General features: G+C 50.6%; 1 protein-coding gene across 1 annotated transcript in view; it reads right to left on the bottom strand.

The window, feature by feature from the left end:
* Positions 1-2,070: 2,070 nt before the first annotated feature.
* hddc3 (HD domain containing 3) overlaps positions 2,071-18,416 on the bottom strand; it is an 18,403-nt gene continuing 2,057 nt past the window's right edge. Inside the window, exons 2-4 of the mRNA XM_034193396.1 lie at positions 11,077-11,132; positions 10,749-10,989; positions 2,071-2,261 (exon numbers count right to left, since the gene is read on the bottom strand). Of these exons, the coding sequence (XP_034049287.1) occupies positions 2,131-2,261; positions 10,749-10,989; positions 11,077-11,132 (428 nt within the window). The 3' untranslated portion in view covers positions 2,071-2,130. The remainder of the gene's footprint in view (positions 2,262-10,748; positions 10,990-11,076; positions 11,133-18,416) is intronic.

Genomic DNA, 18,416 nt, shown 5'->3' with positions numbered 1-18,416 from the left:
AGATTGCATTCAGTGCACGTGCACACACACACACACACACACACACACTTCTATGTGTAGAAGTTACATTTGTAAAGATTTTTTCATAATTTTCATGCACAATGACTGACTGACATCCTGTCCAGGGTGTACAGCTGCCCCCTATGACTGCTGGGATTGGTTCCAGATGTCCTTTAGGCGCACTTGGTGAGGAAAAAAGTTTTAACCCTGCCAAAACCGTGAGATATGAGATCTCACTGATTTCTCAGGGTTCATAAAAGGTTGCAAAACAGTTTGCGAACAGTGTTTACGGTTGCAAACTATTCCTTGTCTCAAATACATTTTGAACATGTTCAAAATTTCTGAGCAACTTGCAAACAGATACAGACATAGTCAAGCCAGTTGTAAGCATTTGTAAATAGCTGTAACACCTGTCGCTAAAGTTCCTTGTGGTTTGCCAAGTAGTAAAACATAGCAACTGTTTAAGAAGCTTTACAAACCCTTTCAGCAACTGTTTGCCATTGTTTACAAATGTTAGTGACTGTTAGAAACCTTTTGTTGGCAGTCAATATTTGTCGCCTTTGAGTGCTTGGCGCAAGCCCCAGCAGTGGCTAATTTATTAACATCTGTTAACAATCACAGCGAACGTTTGGGAACATCAGCGGATGTTAACGAATGTAGTCAATGAAAGAGAAAACAAACACAGCAAACCTTGACAATAGTTAGCAAAGGTGTTGCTAATGTGTTAGCGAATAGTAACAAATGTTGGCAACCACATGACATCGTGTCACTATAAAAAGCGATGCATTGAAACTGTTGACTGCATTTTTGCAGCTGCTAGCCAACACGAGAAACAACAGCAATCAATCGTCATGCCATCCAACAAGACGCATGGCACCAAAAGGAGGGCCAAGACCACCCAGGTGACTGTGGAGGTGCTGGAGGTTCATGATGAGGCCAGGGACTGGGAAGACTCCCTCTAGTCCAGGAGGGTCTTCAGTTTGGTGAGCTCAAGGTCTCATCACTGCTTTTTGCAGATGATGTTGTCCTGTTGGCTTCATCGGCCTGTGACCTCCAATACTCACTGGATCGGTTCACAGCAGAGTGTGAAGCGGCTGAGATGAGGATCAGGACCTCTAAATCTGAGGCCATGGTTCTCAGCAGGAAACCGACGGATTGCCTACTCCCGGTAGGGAATGCGGTCTTGCACCAAGTGAAGGAGTTCAAGTACCTTGGGGTCTTCTTGTTCATGAGTGAGGGGACAATGGCGTGAGATTGGCCAGAGAATCGGTGCAGGAGGGATGGTGTTGCATTCGCTCTACTCTGCTGTTGTGACAAAAAGGGAGCTGAGCCAAAAGGCGAAGCTCTCGATCTACTGGTCAGTCTTGTTCCTACTCTCACCTATGGTCATGAGGATTGGGCCATGACCTAAAGAACTAGATTGTGGGTACAAGCAGCCAAAATGGGCTTTCTCAGGAGGGTGGCTGGTTCTCCCTTAGAGTTAAGGTGAGAAGTTCGGCCATCCATGAGAAGTTTGGAGTAGAGCCGCTGCTCCTTCGCGTTGAAAGAAGCCAGCTAAGGTGGTTCGGGCATCTGGTAAGGATGCCTCCTGGGTGCCTCCCTAGGGAGGTGTTCCAGGCACGTCCATCTGGGAGGAGACCCCGGGGAAGGCCCAGGACTAGGTGGAGAGATTATATCTCCACACTGGCCTGGGAACGCCTCGGGATCCCCCAGTCAGAGGTGGTTAATGTGGCCCAGGAAAGGGAAGTCTGGGGTCCTCTGCTGGAGCTGTTGCCCCCACGAACTGATCCCGGATAAGCGGTTGAAGATGAGATGCGAATAAGTTTTGATATTATTGCTACTTGTTTTTGTACTCACCCTGTATACTACTGTGAAAGGCACAGTCTGTGATACTCCAACTGAACTCTTGGAGACGCTACAACAAATCTGTGGTGAGACTTCACAAACTGGGCAGAGTTCACGTCTGTTTAAAGAGCACAGTTTAAAAAAATATGACAAATTTACACCCTCACATTACTCAGACTCTGTCACTGTATTACAACAGAAAAAAAATCAAAGGCAATACATCTGTATTGACAGAAATGTGATTTATTTGATGAATAAACAATGCATTTGCCAAAGATTTGGCTTTCAGAGCTGCACCCCCCTCTCTCTGAACAACTCTTCCAGCTTCTCTTCCAAAACCGAGTTGGTTCCTTTCAGACCTTTCACCACCTCACAGGCCCAAACAAAATACTCCTGGACTCGCTCAGATGTCCAACCTGCCAAACACACAATGGTATCAATGAAAATGTGCATTTCATGAACAGAAAATTAGGCTGGACATTACTGCAGTGTTGTCATGTTCCTTCACAAATGGCAGTATTGGTGTTTACTTTCCACTGTATTAAATGAAAATGTGTTACATTATTAAAACTTAAAAATAGAAATATGGTGAGTGCACCTGAGACCTTAATCTTTTACCTTCAAATGCAAACTTGTATGAGATTTTAGTTGTTGAAAAGTATCAATTCCTACTATATACAGTGGTGTTCAGAATAATAGTAGTGCTATGTGACTAAAAAGATTAATCCAGGTTTTGAGTATATTTCTTATTGTTACATGGGAAACAAGGTACCAGTAGATTCAGTAGAGTCTCACAAATCCAACAAGACCAAGCACTCATGATATGCACACTCTTAAGGCTATGAAATTGGGCTATTAGTAAAAAAAAAGTAGAAAAGGGGGTGTTCACAATAATAGTAGTGTGGCATTCAGTCAGAGTTCGTCAATTTTGTGCAACAAACAGGTGTGAATCAAGTGTCCCCTATTTAAGGATGATGCCAGCACCTGTTGAACATGCTTTTCTCTTTGAAAGCCTGAGGAAAATGGGACATTCAAGACATTGTTCAGAAGAACAACATAGTTTGATTAAAAAGTTGATTGGAGAGGGAAAAACTTATACGTAGGTGCAAAAAATTATAGGCTGTTCATCTACAATGATCTCCAATGCTTTAAAATGGACAAAAAAAAAAAAAGAGACACATTGAAGAAAACGGAAAACAACCATCAAAATGAATAGAATAACCAGAATGGCAAAGGCTCACCCATTTATCAGCTCCAGGATGATCAAAGACAGTCTGGAGTTACCTGTAAGTGCTGTGACAGTTAGAAGACGCCTGTGTGAAGCTAATTTATTTGCAAGAATCCCCCGCAAAGTCCCTCTGTTAAATAAAAGACGTGCAGAAGAGGTTACAATTTGCCAAAGAACACATCAACTGGCCTAAAGAGAAATGGAGGAATATTTTGTGGACTGATGAGAGTAAAATTGTTCTTTTTGGGTCCAAGGGCCGCAGACAGTTTGTGAGACGACTCCCAAACTCTGAATTCAAGCCACAGTTCACAGTGAAGACAGTGAAGCATGGTGGTGCAAGCATCATGCTATGGGCATGTTTCTCCTACTATGGTGTTGGGCCTATCGCATACCAGGTATCATGGATCAGTTTGGATATGTCAAATACTTGAAGAGGTCATGTTGCCTTATGTTGAAGAGGACATGCCCTTGAAATGGGTGTTTCAACAAGACAATGACCCCAAGCACACTAGTACACGAGCAAAATCTTGGTTCCAAACCAACAAAATTAATGTGAAGAAATCATGGAAAACTGTGGTTATACAACTAAATACTAGTTTAGTGATTCACAGGATTGCTAAAAAAGCAGTTTGAACATAATAGTTTTGAGTTTGTAGCATCAACAGCAGATGCTACTATTATTGTGAACACCCACTTTTCTACTTTTTTTTTTTTTTACTAATAGCCCAATTTCATAGCCTTAAGAGTGTGCATATCATGAAAGCTTGGTCTTGGATTTGTGAGAATCTTGTTTAAAAAAACTGGCTGTAAAACTGATGATTTACTGTAAATTCATCAAAAGGTGCCAGTAACTGTTTTCACCATACATTTTATGTCAGGATTTTTGGTTTCACTTTAGAAAAGCATTTTGTTTTGTTGCCAAATAACTTGACATTTAAAAAAATATTTTGAGAAATAAAAATGGCTTTTTTTTTTTTTTTTTTTTGCATTTATTTCTGACCATATATTAAAATGTGGACATAAATAACTGTTGTGTGGGCCGCCAGAAGAGGAGGTACTGCTGGCCCACCACCAGAGGCGCCCTGCCTGAAGTGCGGGCTTCAGGCACGAGAGGGCGCTGCCACCATGGACACAGCCGGGGTTGACAGCTGTCACCTATCTCCACTTCATCAATCCACTCCATAAAAGCCGGACGTCATCTCCACCTCGCTGCCGAGATATCACCTACCTGTGAAGGTAATTTCTCTGCTGACTTAAACTTAAATAATAGTCTGAACTCTTTTGCAGCCGTTTTCCTGTGGTGTGCCTTATCAGCTGGATTGGCGTTTGGTGTGAATAGCGACGGCTACGCTTCAAACCCAATCCAGATAAGTGGTTTAACAGGAGCTGCACGAGTGTGTGATTAGAGGTGGAGGTGACTTTCCACCTTCTGACTGTTTTGTTACTGGGTGTGCACACACCACATCTCACTGTTTGTGCTCCTCGCCAGCAGTACCAGATCCGACAGTCGGGGACGGTGATCACCTGGGAATTCGGGACCTGGCGGCTCCAGTATTCACCGGGTTCTGTGGCGGTGGAAATCGTGTGGTTCCGGGTTTTCTCAGGACAGACGTCTTCTATCCTCGAGCCTGCCCACACGTCACCTTTGTGTATTGACTGCTATCAGATTCTGTGATTGTCTGTATAATCGTTGTGCACATTCACAACATTAAATTGTTACCTTTTGGCTCATCTATTGACCGTTCATTTGCGCCCCCTGTTGTGGGTCCGTGTCACTACACTTTCCCCAACAGGATATCTCGGCCACTGTCATGGATCCCGAGGGGCGTCAACCATCTGTTGGACAGCCAATGGAAGAGCAGGGTGCACAGGCGTCGGCTGGAGGCGTGATTGGTGAGTTGCAGCACATCCTCACCGCCTTTACCGCTCGGATGGACCTGATGACCGAGCAACACATCATCCTTAATCGCAGGATGGAGGCTCTCACCGCACAGGTGGAAGCGCGCGCTCAGGGCGCTGCTGCAGCTCCTCCTCCTGCCGACCCGGTGCCGAATACAGACATTCCACTGGTCATTCAACGAACCCCCCCACCATCCCCTGAAGCATACATAAGCCCCCCAGAGCCGTACGGAGGTTGTGTGGAGACGTGCGCGGACTTTCTTATGCAGTGTTCGCTCGTCTTTGCACAGCGTCCCGTGATGTACGCGTCTGACGCCAGTAAGGTGGCTTACGTGATTAATTTGCTTCGAGGTGAGGCACGCGCTTGGGCTACAGCACTTTGGGAATAAAGTTCACAGCTCCTTGCCTCTTATACTGGGTTTGTGAGGGAGCTCAGAACTGTTTTTGATCACCCTAACAGAGGCGAAACCGCATCTACCGTGCTGCTGTCAATGAGACAGGGGCGCCGGAGCGCAGCCGAATATGCAGTTGACTTCCGCATCACGGCTGCGAGATCTGGCTGGAATATGACTGCGCTCCGCGCCGCCTTCATAAACGGACTGTCGTCGGTCCTGAAGGAGCACCTGGTGGCTAAGGAGGAACCGCGGGATTTGGCTGAGCTTATCGATTTGGTTATACGATTGGACAATCGGTTAAAAGAACGCCGACGAGAGCGAGGCGAAGGGCGTGGTCAGGCACAAGCCGTCCCTCTTCCTCCCGGGTCCGAAAGGGAGCCGTCTTCCCCACACTCCACAGCCACAGCGCTCCGTGTGGCTACAGCTCCCCCTGCTGACGATGCTAGGGACACGAGCAGGGCCACATTCAGACAGAGGAGGCTGGTCCGCGGGGAGTGCTTTGTCTGCAGCTTGAGTGAGCATCAGCAGAGAGACTGCCTCAAACGGTCAAAACACAAACGCCCGCCCTTCGAGACTGGGCTGAGGGGGGGGTCAGAACATTCACGTGGGTCATACACATCTTTCAACACGACTCCCAGTTACAATCCTGAGCAGGGATTTAACCCTTCAAGCCCCAGCACTGGTGGACACGGGGTCAGAAGGGAATCTGTTGGATAGCAGATGGGCAAGGGAGGTAGGGCTCCCTCTGGTGGCGCTTTCTTCGCCAGTGAAGGTGCGAGCACTAGATGGCACTCTTCTCCCTTTTATCACACACAAGACACTACCTGTAACCCTGGTAGTGTCTGGGAATCACCGGGAGGAGATTGAGTTTTTTGTAACTCCTTCTACCTCCCGCGTGATTTTGGGCTTCCCATGGATGATTAAACACAATCCCCGGATTGATTGGCCGTCTGGGGTTGTGGCTCAGTGGAGCGACACCTGCCACCGGAATTGTTTAGGATCCTCAGTTCCTCCCGGTGTAAATGCTAATGAGGAGGTTAAAGTCCCTCCCAATCTGACGGCGGTGCCGGTTGAGTACCACGATCTTGCTGACGTCTTCAGCAAGGATCTGGCGCTCACCCTTCCCCCGCACCGTCCGTACGATTGTGCCATTGATTTGGTCCCGGGCGTTGAGTTCCCGTCCAGCAGGCTGTACAATCTCTCACGTCCTGACCGCGAATCAATGGAGACCTACATCCGGGACTCATTAGCTGCCGGGCTGATCCGGAATTCCACCTCCCGGATGGGTGCAGGTTTCTTTTTTGTGGGCAAGAAAGATGGCGGACTCCGTCCATGCATTGATTACAGGGGGCTGAACGACATAACGGTTCGTAATCGATACCCTTTACCCCTGTTGGATTCAGTGTTCACGCCCCTGCATGGAGCCCAAATTTTTACCAAACTGGACCTTAGGAATGCGTACCACCTGGTTCGGATCCGGAAGGGAGACAAATGGAAGACGGCATTCAACACCCCATTAGGTCATTTGAGTACCTGGTCATGCCGTTCGGCCTCACTAACGCCCCCGCGACGTTCCAAGCATTGGTAAACGACGTCTTGCGGGACTTCCTGCACCGATTCGTCTTCGTATATCTGGATGACATACTCATCTTTTCCCCGGACCCTGAGACTCATGTCCAGCATGTACATCAGGTCCTGCAGCGGTTGTTGGAGAACCGGCTGTTTGTGAAGGGCGAGAAGTGTGAGTTTCACCGCACCTCATTGTCCTTCCTGGGGTTCATCATCTCCTCCAACTCCGTCGCCCCTGATCCGGCCAAGATTGCGGCGGTGAGAGATTGGCCCCAACCAACAAGCCGTAGGAAGCTGCAACAGTTCCTCGGCTTTGCAAATTTCTACAGGAGGTTCATTAAGGGCTACAGTCAGGTAGTTAGCCCCCTGACAGCCCTGACCTCTCCAAAAGTCCCCTTCACCTGGTCGGATCGGTGCAAAGCCGCATTCAAGGAGTTGAAACGCCGGTTCTCGTCTGCACCAGTTCTGGTGCAGCCCGACCCTAGCCGCCAGTTTGTGGTTGAAGTGGACGCCTCTGACTCAGGGATAGGAGCCGTGCTATCCCAGAGCGGAGAGACCGATAAGGTTCTTCACCCGTGTGCCTACGTTTCTCGCAGGTTGACCCCAGCTGAACGGAACTATGACGTCGGCAATCGAGAACTCCTTGCGGTGAAAGAGGCTCTTGAGGAGTGGAGACACCTGTTGGAGGGAGCGTCTGTGCCGTTCTCTTTTCACTGACCATCGGAACCTGGAGATATCAGGACCGCCAAGCGGCTGAACCCCAGGCAAGCCCGCTGGTCATTGTTCTTCGGGCGTTTTGACTTCCGGATCACCTATCGCCCCGGGACCAAGAACCAGAGATCGGATGCCTTGTCCCGGGTACACGAAGATGAAGTCAAGACGGAGCTGTCGGATCCACTGGAGTCCATCATTCCTGAGTCCACTATCGTGGCCACCCTCACCTGGGACGTGGAGTAGACCGTCCGGGAGGCCCTGGCACAGAGCCCGGACCCAGGAACCGGTCCGAAGAACTGTTTATATGTCCCACCAGAGGCCAGAGCTGCAGTCTTGGACTTCTGTCACGGTTCCAAGCTCTCCTGTCATCCGGGGGTGCGAAGGACCATGGCAGTTGTCCGGCAGCGCTTCTGGTGGGCGTCTATGGAGGCCGACGGCCAGGAGTATGTCCAGGCCTGTACCACCTGTGCCAGGGGCAAGGCAGACCACACGAAGACACAAACTTCTGCAGCCTCTACCGGTGCCTCGTTGCCACTGGTCCCACATTGGCCTGGACTTTGTCACGGGTCTCCCACCGTCCCAGGGCATGACGACCATCTTCACGATAGTGGACCGATTCTCCAAGGCGGCCCACTTCGTGGCCCTCCCGAATCTCCCAACGGCCCAGGAGACAGCAGACCTCCTGGTCCGCCACGTCGTGCGTCTGCATGGGATACCAGCGGACATCGTCTCGGACCGTGGTCTTCAGTTCTCCTCACAGGTGTGGAGGAGTTTCTGCAGGGAACTGGGGGCCAGCGTGAGCCTCTCGTCCGGGTATCATCCTCAGATGAACGGACAGGCAGAGCGGGCCAACCAAGAACTTGAACAGGCTCTCCGCTGCGTCACGTCCGCGCACCCGTCGGCCTGGAGTGACCATCTGGCCTGGATCGAGTACGCCCATAACAGCCAGGTGTCCTCTGCCACCGGCCTCTCCCCGTTCGAAGTGTGTCTGGGGTATCAGCCCCCACTGTTCCCTGTGGTGGAGGGAGAGGTCGGTGTGCCCCGGTCCAGGCCCACCTGCAAAGATGCCGACGGGTGTGGTGTAACCGCCCGCTCTGCCTTGTTGAAGGCCCGGACAAGGGCTAAGGCCCATGCAGACCGCCGCGTTCCCCGTCCCCTGCTTACCAGCCCGGGCAGGAGGTATGGGCTATCAACGAAGGACATCCCCTTACAAGTGGACTCCCCTAAGCTGAAGGAACGTTACATTGGACCATTCCAGATCCTCAAAGTCCTCAGTCCGGCCGCAGTGAAGCTGAAGCTACCAGCTTCACTGCGGATCCACCCGGTCTTTCATGTCTCCCGTGTCAAGCCATACCACACCTCCACCCTCTGCACTCCTGGACCGGCGCCACCCCCTGCCCGGATCATCGACGGGGAGCCTGCATGGACAGTGCGCAGGCTCCTGGATGTCCGTCGTAAGGGCCGGGGGTTTCAGTATTTGGTGGACTGGGAGGGGTATGGACCGGAGGAACGCTCCTGGGTGAAGAGGAGCTTCATCCTGGACCTGGCCCTCCTGGCCGACTTCTACCACCGTCACCCGAACAAGCCTGGTCGGGCGCCAGGAGGCACCCGTTGAGGGGGGGGTCCTGTTGTGTGGGCCGCCAGAAGAGGAGGTACTGCTGGCCCACCACCAGAGGGCGGCCTGCCTGAAGTGCAGGCTTCAGGCAGGGCGCCTGAAAAAAACACCTTCAACCAGAATCCAGACTCTCATTGGAAGCTATAGGAAGCATTTAGAGGCTGTTATTTCTGCAAAAGGAGGATCTACTAAATATTGCTGGATTTTTTTTTCTGTTGGGGTGCCCAAATTTATGCACCTGCCTAATTTTGTTTCAAGAATTATTGTACACTTTCTGTAAATCCTATAAATTTCATTTCACTTCTCAGATATCACTGTGTTTATCTGCTGTGGTAAATGGAGTGCATTGATATAGTGCTTTTCCATCTGCATCAGATGCTCAAAGCGCTTTACAAATAATGCCCCACATTCACCCCGATGTCAGGGTGCTGCTATACAAGGTGCTCACTACACACAATAGGGTGTTAAAGACCTTGCCCAAGGGCCCTTTGTGATTTTCCAGTCAGGCTGGGATTTGAACCGAGGATCTTCTTGTCTCAAGCTCAACACTTTAACCACTAGATTATCACCTCTCCCCAAATATATGACATTTAACTGAAATTCCTGACACTATCTGCAGCAAGATCATGTTGTAGGTCTTTGAAGCAGGTCTGTGGGTTGACTATGACTGTTCTCACCATCCTTCGCTTCAGCTTATCTGAGATATTTCTTGGTTTCTGATCCAGACAACCAATGATTTATAAATGAAAATCATGAAAATTATCAGGGGTGCCCAAACTTTTGCATACAACTGTAATTGCTAAATAGATCTTTTTAAAAAATGATCTTTCCTTGATTTCTAGCCAGAATTACTTTCCTTCTTTCAAATTCTCACATGGTGTGACACAGCTGTGTGAAGTTTCACTGAAATCCACCAAACTGTTTAAGCAATATTATATTTATGAACATATGGAAGGATGGGGCGATTCCTGTATATATAACTCCCACATTTGTGTGTGTGTGTGAGAGACTGAATATTTCCTGGAGTTTAGTAAAAATTAATTTTGTTTTGAACATGTGGGCGAGACGTTTTTGCTTTAAAAATTAAACAATATATATCTTTGTATAAAGAATACTGATTATTATTATGTGATTAAAAAAATAAAAAATATGTATCATTTTCCCATTGTTCCGGTGCTGATCGGTGCTATGGAGTGTTTTATCCATAGAAAGACAGACAGACAGACAGACCTGCTCTTCAAAGCCACCTTATTTTACATGTATTATTCAATTCCATATTTTAGATTCTCTTATTCTGTTTTATGTACTGTATGTTTTCACACATTCACAAACTCTCATTTTGTTGTAATAGTAACTAATATTACAATATGGTTGCAAATAACATGTCAATCAAGTAAGAAATCAGTAAAAAGTAAATGGATGATGTGAACCGGCCGTGTTGAGCGGCTCGGTTGTGAGCAGATTGTGTGACAAAGATGCTGACCGACAGGTGTGCAGCGGTTCAAGTCCCTCAGATTGTATAGTTTGTCGGCCAATTTGACCAGTTTGGCTTGTCGGCTACACTGAGCAGCATGTTCCACCTGCAGGCGCTTCCTCTCCTGTTTGGGCAACGTTTTGTCGTCTGTCACCTCACACACGATGCGAGTCACAGTGAGCCCAAACATGGATTCCAGTTCTGTTGGTGTGGTGTCCGTGTCCTCCACTGTGTCGTGAAGCAGAGCAGCCTGTGGAACACAAGCACATCCCAGGTGGATCATTTTTAAAATTACACCAATGCCAGGTTCATATGATGCCACCAAATCATATCATACTTGCAAAACCTCAATGTCTGTGATTCCTCCTTCATGGCTGAGGATTCTCGCGACTCCTTAAAAGTACAAACACACACACACACACACACACACACACACACACACACACACACACTGTTGTGAAGGTGTCGTAACATGGACCCACAACAGGGGGCGCAAATGAACGGACAATGGATAAGAAAAGGAGTAACAATTTAATGTTGTGAAGGCACACAACGGAATACAGACAGAATAATAATGGATGCCAATTGTACACAAGAGGACTGTGGGCAGGCTCGAAGATAGGAGACCTCTGGTGATCGAAGAGCCGGGGCCCACACCGCTTCCACCACCAACGGCCTGAAGAACACCGGAGCCGCCAAGTCCTGAGTCCCCAGGTGGTCTCTGTCCTCCGTTGTCGGCCCTGGTACTGCTGGCAGATAAGAAACAGATGATGGTGAGTGTGAGTCCTCACGCCCAGCAACCTTTACACACAATTCCTCCGGGAGGGAAAACCTCCACCTCCAGATACGTTATCACTCGTGCAGCTCCTGTTTGTCCCTCTTCTGGATGGAGTGAGGGACGAAGACCGTCGTCCTCTCACTATCCGCCAATCCAATCTCCAACAGACTTCACAGGTGTACGGCTGCACACAGATCACAATTTGAAAAAAACACTCAGAAAATACAGCAGAGAAGATTACCTCTAGTGGTAGATGATTTCTCGGCGAGGAGGTGGAGTTGTAATCCGCTTCTTATGAGGTGGTTGATGAGAGACAGCTGGTGTGGTTGACAAGTGACAGCTGTCACTTCCAATGGCTCCGGCGCCCTCTCATGCTTGAAGCCCGCACTCCAAGCAGGGCGCCGACTGGTGGTGATGGGCCAGCAGTACCTCCTCTTCAGCGGCCCACACAACAGGACCCCCCCCTCAACGGGCGCCTCCTGGCGCCCGACCAGGCTTGTCCGGGTGTCAGCGGTAGAAATCGGCCAGGAGGGCCGGGTCCAGGATGAAGCTCCTCTTCACCCAGGAGCGTTCTTCGGGTCCGTACCCCTCCCAGTCCACCAAGTACTGAAAACCCCGGCCCATCCGACGGACGTCCAGGAGCCGACGAACAGTCCACGCCGGCTCCCCGTCGATGATTCGGGCAGGAGGTGGCTCAGGTCCAGGGGTGCAGAGTGGTGAGGCGTGGTATGGCTTGAGTCTAGAGACATGAAAAACCGGGTGGATCCGCAGTGAAGCCGGGAGTGTCAGCTTCACTGCGGCTGGACTGAGGATCTTGGCGATGGGGAATGGTCCAATGAAACGGTCCTTCAGTTTTGGGATGCCACTTGGAGCGGGATGTCCTTAGTGGATAACCACACCTCCTGCCCCGGTTGGTATGCAGGGGCCGGGGATCGCCGGCGATCTGCATGGGCCTTAGCCCTCATCTGGGCCCGCAACAGGGCAGAACGGGCGGTCCGCCACACCCGGCGGCACCTCCGCAGGTGGGCCTGGACCGAGGGTACCCCGACCTCTCCCTCCACAAGTGGGAACAATGGGGGCTGGTAGCCCAGACATGCTTCAAAAGGGGAGAGGCCGGTGGCAGATGACACTTGGCTGTTGTGAGTGTACTCGATCCAGGCCAGATGGTTACTCCAGGCCGCCGGATGCGCGGAGGTTACACAGCGAAGGGCCTGTTCTAAGTCCTGGTTCGCCCGCTCTGCCTGGCCGTTCGTCTGTGGGTGATACCCGGACGAGAGACGTACGGTGGCCCCCAGCTCCTTACAAAAACTCCTCCAGACCTGCGAGGAGAACTGGGGACCACGATCCGAGACGATGTCCGACGGTATCCCATGCAAACGCACGACGTGGTGGACCAGGAGGTCTGCTGTCTCCTGGGCCGTTGGGAGCTTCGGGAGGGCCACGAAGTGGGCCGCCTTGGAGAACCGGTCCACTATCGTCAGTATGGCGGTGTTGCCCTGGGACGGCGGGAGGCCCGTGACGAAGTCCAGGCCGATGTGGGACCAGGGGCGATGAGGCACAGGCAGGGGTTGGAGGAGACCCCTGGTCTTGTGATGGTCCGCCTTGCCCCTGGCACAGGTGGTACAGGCCTGGACGTAGTCCCGGACGTCGGCTTCCAGTGACGCCCACCAGAAGCGCTGCTGGACTACTGCCACGGTCCTACGCACTCCGGGATGACAGGAGAACTTCGATCCATGGCAGAAGTCCAAGACGGCAGCCCTAGCCTCTGGTGGGACGTAAAGTTTGTTCTTCGGACCATCTCCCGGGTCCGGGTTCCTTGCCAGGGCCTCCCGGACGGTTTCCTCCACGTCCCAGGTGAGGGTGGCCACGACAGTGGACTCGGGAAGGATGGTTTCGATGGGGTCCGACAACTCAGCCTTGGCCTCCTCTTCGTGCACCCGGGACAGTGCATCGGACCATTGATTCCTAGTCCCGGGGCGGTAGGTGATCCGGAAGTCAAAGCGTCCAAAGAACAGGGACCAGCGGGCTTGCCTGGGGTTCAGCCGCCTGGCGGTCCGGATGTACTCCAGGTTCCGGTGGTCCGTGAAAACCATGGAAGGCTCCGTAGCTCCCTCCAACAGGTGTCTCCACTCTTCCAGAGCCTCCTTCACCGCGAGGAGTTCCCGATTGCCCACGTCATAATTCCGCTCAGCGGGGGTCAACCTGCGGGAAAAGTAGGCACAAGGATGGAGAACTTTATCGGACTCCCCGCTCTGGGACAGCACGGCTCCTATCCCTGAGTCTGAGGCGTCCACCTCCACTATGAACTGGCGAGTAGGATCAGGCTGCACCAGAACTGGCGCAGACGAAAACCGGCGTTTCAACTCCCTAAACGCGGCCTCGCACCGGTCCGACCAGGTGAAGGGGACCTTAGTGGAGGTCAGGGCAGTCAGGGGGCTAACAACCTGACTGTAACCCTTAACGAACCTCCTGTAGAAGTCTGCAAAGCCGAGGAACTGTTGCAGCTTCCTACGGCTTTTTGGTTGGGGCCAATCCCTCACCGCCGCAACCTTGGCCGGATCCGGGGCGACGGAGTTGGAGGAGATGATAAACCCCAGGAAGGACAAAGAAGTGCGGTGAAACTCACACTTCTCGCCCTTCACAAACAACCGGTTTTCTAACAACCGCTGTAGGACCTGACGTACATGCTGGACATGAGTCTCAGGGTCCGGAGAAAAGATGAGTATATCATCCAGATATACGAAGACAAACCGGTGCAGGAAGTCCCGCAAGACATCGTTAACCAATGCTTGGAACGTCGCGGGCGCATTGGTGAGACCAAACGGCATGACCAGGTACTCAAAATGACCTAACGGGGTGTTAAATGCCGTCTTCCATTCGTCTCCCTTCCGGATCCGAACCAGGTGGTACGCATTCCTAAGATCAACTTTGGTGAATATTTGAGCTCCATGCAGGGGCGTGAACACCGAATCCAAGAGGGGCAATGGGTATCGATTGCGAACCGTGATCTCGTTCAACCCCCTGTAATCAATGCATGAATGGAGTCCGCCGTCTTTCTTACCCACAAAAAATAAGCCCGCACCCATCGGGGAGGTGGAGTTCCGGATCAATCCGGCGGCTAAGGAGTCCCGGATGTAGGTCTCCATTGATTCGCGTTCTGGACGTGAGAGGTTGTACAGTCTACTGGACGGGTACTCAACGTCTGGAATCAAATCAATGGCACAATCGTACGGTCGGTGCGGGGTAAGAGTGAGTGCCAGATCTTTGCTGAAAACATCAGCCAGATCATGGTACTCCTCGGGCACCGCCGTCAGATTGGGAGGGACTTTAACCTCCTCCTTAGCCGTGATCCCGGGTGGAACCGAGGATCCTAAACACTCCCGGTGGCAGGCTTCGCTCCACTGCGCCACTACCCCAGACGGCCAATCGATCCGGGGATTGTGTTTCACCATCCAAGGAAAACCCAAAATCACTCGGGAGGTAGAAGGTGTCACGTAAAACACGATCTCCTCCCTGTGATTCCCAGACACAACCAGAGTCACGGGCTGTGTCCGGTGTGTGATTAACGGGAGTAGAGTGCCATCTAGTGCCCGTACCTTCAAAGGCGAAGGCAGAGCCACTAGAGGGAGCCCTACTTCCTTTGCCCATCTGCTATCCAACAGATTCCCTTCTGACCCCGTGTCTACCAGTGCTGGGGCGTGAAGGGTTAAATCCCCACTCAGGATTATCACTGGGATTCGTGCTGATCTGCGGGGTCTCCCCGTGTACATGTTATGGCCCACCCTTAGCCCAGTTTCTAAGGACGGGTGTTGGTGTTTGACCGTTTGGGGCAGTCTTTTAACATGTGCTCACATGAGCCACAGTAAAAACACTCCCCGCGGGCCAGCCTCCTTTGTCTGACATCAGATCTCACTTTGGCCCTGCTCGTGTCCATAGCTTCATCAGCAGGGGGAGCTGTTGCCACACGGAGCCCTCTGGCAATGGAACGTGGGGACGACGTCACCCCTTCGGACCCGGAAGAGAGAGGGACGACTTGTGCCCGGCCACGCCCCCCGGCCTGCTCCCGACAGTGTTCATTTAAGCGGTTGTCTAAGCGTATAACCAGATAGACAAGCCCGTCGAAATCCTGCGGTTCGTCCTTAGCCAGTAAATGCTCCTTCAGTACTGGAGACAGTCCGCTTATGAAGGCAGCACGGAGCGCAACATCATTCCAGCCAGACCTCGCAGCCGCGATGCGGAAATCGACAGCGTAATCAGCTGCGCTCCGACGCCCCTGTCTCATTGACAGCAGCACGGTCGAGGCGGTCTCGCCTCTGTTGGGATGATCAAACACTTGTTTGAATTCCCGTATAAACCCAGCGTATGATGTCAGAAGCCATGAATCCTGTTCCCAGAGCGCTGTAGCCCAAGCGCGTGCCTCACCTCGAAGCAGATTAATTACATAAGCCACCCGGGTGGCGTCTGATGCGTACATAACCGGACGCTGTGCAAAAACGAGCGAACACTGCATTAGGAAGTCTGCGCACGTTTCGACACAGCCTCCGTACGGTTCGAGAGGGCTTATGTAAGCTTCAGGGGACGGTGGGGGGGGTTGTTGAACGGCCAGTGGAACGTCTGTATTAGGCCCCGGGCCAGCAGGAGGAGACACTGCAGCGACGCTCGACTCGCGTGCTTCCACTCTGGCGGTGAGAGCCTCCATCCTCAGATTGAGGATTGCATTTTGCTCGGTTACCAGATGTAACTGAGCAGTGAAAGCGGTAAGGATTTGCTGCAGATCACTTACCACGCCTCCTGCTGACGCCTGCGCTCCTTGTTCTCCCATTGGCTGTTCAAGCTGTGGTTGACGCCCCTCGGGATCCATGACGAATGGTCGAGAAATCCTGTTGTGAAGGTGTCGTAACACGGACCCACAACAGGGGGCGCAAATGAACGGACAATGGATAAGAAAAGGAGTAACAATTTAATGTTGTGAAGGCACACAACGGAATACAGACAGAAAAATAATGGATGCCAATTGTACACAAGAGGACTGTGGGCAGGCTCGAAGATAGGAGACCTCTGGTGATCGAAGAGCCGGGGCCCACACCGCTTCCACCACCAACGGCCTGAAGAACACCGGAGCCGCCAAGTCCTGAGTCCCCAGGTGGTCTCTGTCCTCCGTTGTCGGCCCTGGTACTGCTGGCAGATAAGAAACAGATGATGGTGAGTGTGAGTCCTCACGCCCAGCAACCTTTACACACAATTCCTCCGGGAGGGAAAACCTCCACCTCCAGATACGTTATCACTCGTGCAGCTCCTGTTTGTCCCTCTTCTGGATGGAGTGAGGGACGAAGACCGTCGTCCTCTCACTATCCGCCAATCCAATCTCCAACAGACTTCACAGGTGTACGGCTGCACACAGATCACAATTTGAAAAAACACTCAGAAAATACAGCAGAGAAGATTACCTCTAGTGGTAGATGATTTCTCGGCGAGGAGGTGGAGTTGTAATCCGCTTCTTATGAGGTGGTTGATGAGAGACAGCTGGTGTGGTTGACAAGTGACAGCTGTCACTTCCAATGGCTCTGGCGCCCTCTCATGCTTGAAGCCCGCACTCCAAGCAGGGCGCCGACTGGTGGTGGTGGGCCAGCAGTACCTCCTCTTCAGCGGCCCACACAACACACACGTGAGGATCAGAGAGAGGAGGCTTTGTATTCTGCTGCTATGATTACCACAATTCTAAATTTAGATGACATTAACCAGTAACACAAATCGATACTTTCCACCTGGATTGAAACTTGATAATTATTTTTTTTTATATCCATGGTGTCTGAATTCAGCTTCATGAATTCATGCTTCATGAAATCTGGTATATTGTACGAGTTTCCTAATCCCTATCTGGCAATAAACTGATTATGTTTCGGATTTGGACAAAACAAGACATTTAAAAGCATTATCCTGGGCTCTGGAAAATATATTTTTCCACAATTTTATGATATTCTATCCTAAACAACAAATCAATTAATTGTCAGTTATTTTCTCAATGAATTATTAAAATAATCAGTAGTTGCAGCACATATATACATACAAACACAGAGAGAGAGAGAGAGAGAGAGAGAGAGAGAGAGAGAGAGAGAGAGAGAGAGTTTTGTTCCCTATATCTTCTTCCATTTACAGATGATGGAGGTCACTGTGCTCATTGGGACCTTCAAAGCAGCAAAAATGTTTCTGTACTGAATTAACCCCAGGTGGACTCGAACTAAACTGTAGAAACATCTGCAATGGATGGACACTGGCCCTGTACCTCAGGGGCACCAGACTGATCTCAGGACACCCTGTCTGTGGCACCAATGACTGAGCCTCTAAATGCACTCTGCTTTTGATGCTATTATGTTTTTTCTGTTTCCTGATTCTTCAGCTTGGTAAAACTTTGTAAAAAACTGTATAATGCTGTATACACAAAATAAACTGAATTGAAAGTGAACTGAAAAATTCTTCCTCATCATCATCAGAGGGAGTTTTTCCTTACCACTGTCACCTGTGTGCTTCCTCGGGGGAGTTGGTGAAGCGCCTTGAGGCAGCTTTGTTGTGATGTGGTGCTATATAAATAAAATAAATTTCATTGAATGAATTTACCGGTATGTTAAAACTGGCTTCAGGCTCATGGATTATTTAAAGTACCTGTGTTTGGAACATTGTTCCAGAGTCTGCACAAAATGATTATGACACATACTGTGCTGCCACCTGCTGAACACTGCCCCCTGCTGGACATTCAGGAATGTGCATCCATACAAAATGATCAATTTTTATTTTAGTTTTATTTTTAAAGGCTACAGTCAGCATAATGTTTCATGCACGAGCATGTAGGTTACTTATATGAAGTCAGGTTTGGAAGCATGCACTGGTGCCCTGACACTACA

Source organism: Thalassophryne amazonica, chromosome 2 (assembly GCF_902500255.1).
Source record: "Thalassophryne amazonica chromosome 2, fThaAma1.1, whole genome shotgun sequence".
Classification (NCBI taxonomy): Eukaryota; Metazoa; Chordata; class Actinopteri; order Batrachoidiformes; family Batrachoididae; genus Thalassophryne; species Thalassophryne amazonica.
This window is presented reverse-complemented; position numbering and strand designations above follow the sequence as displayed.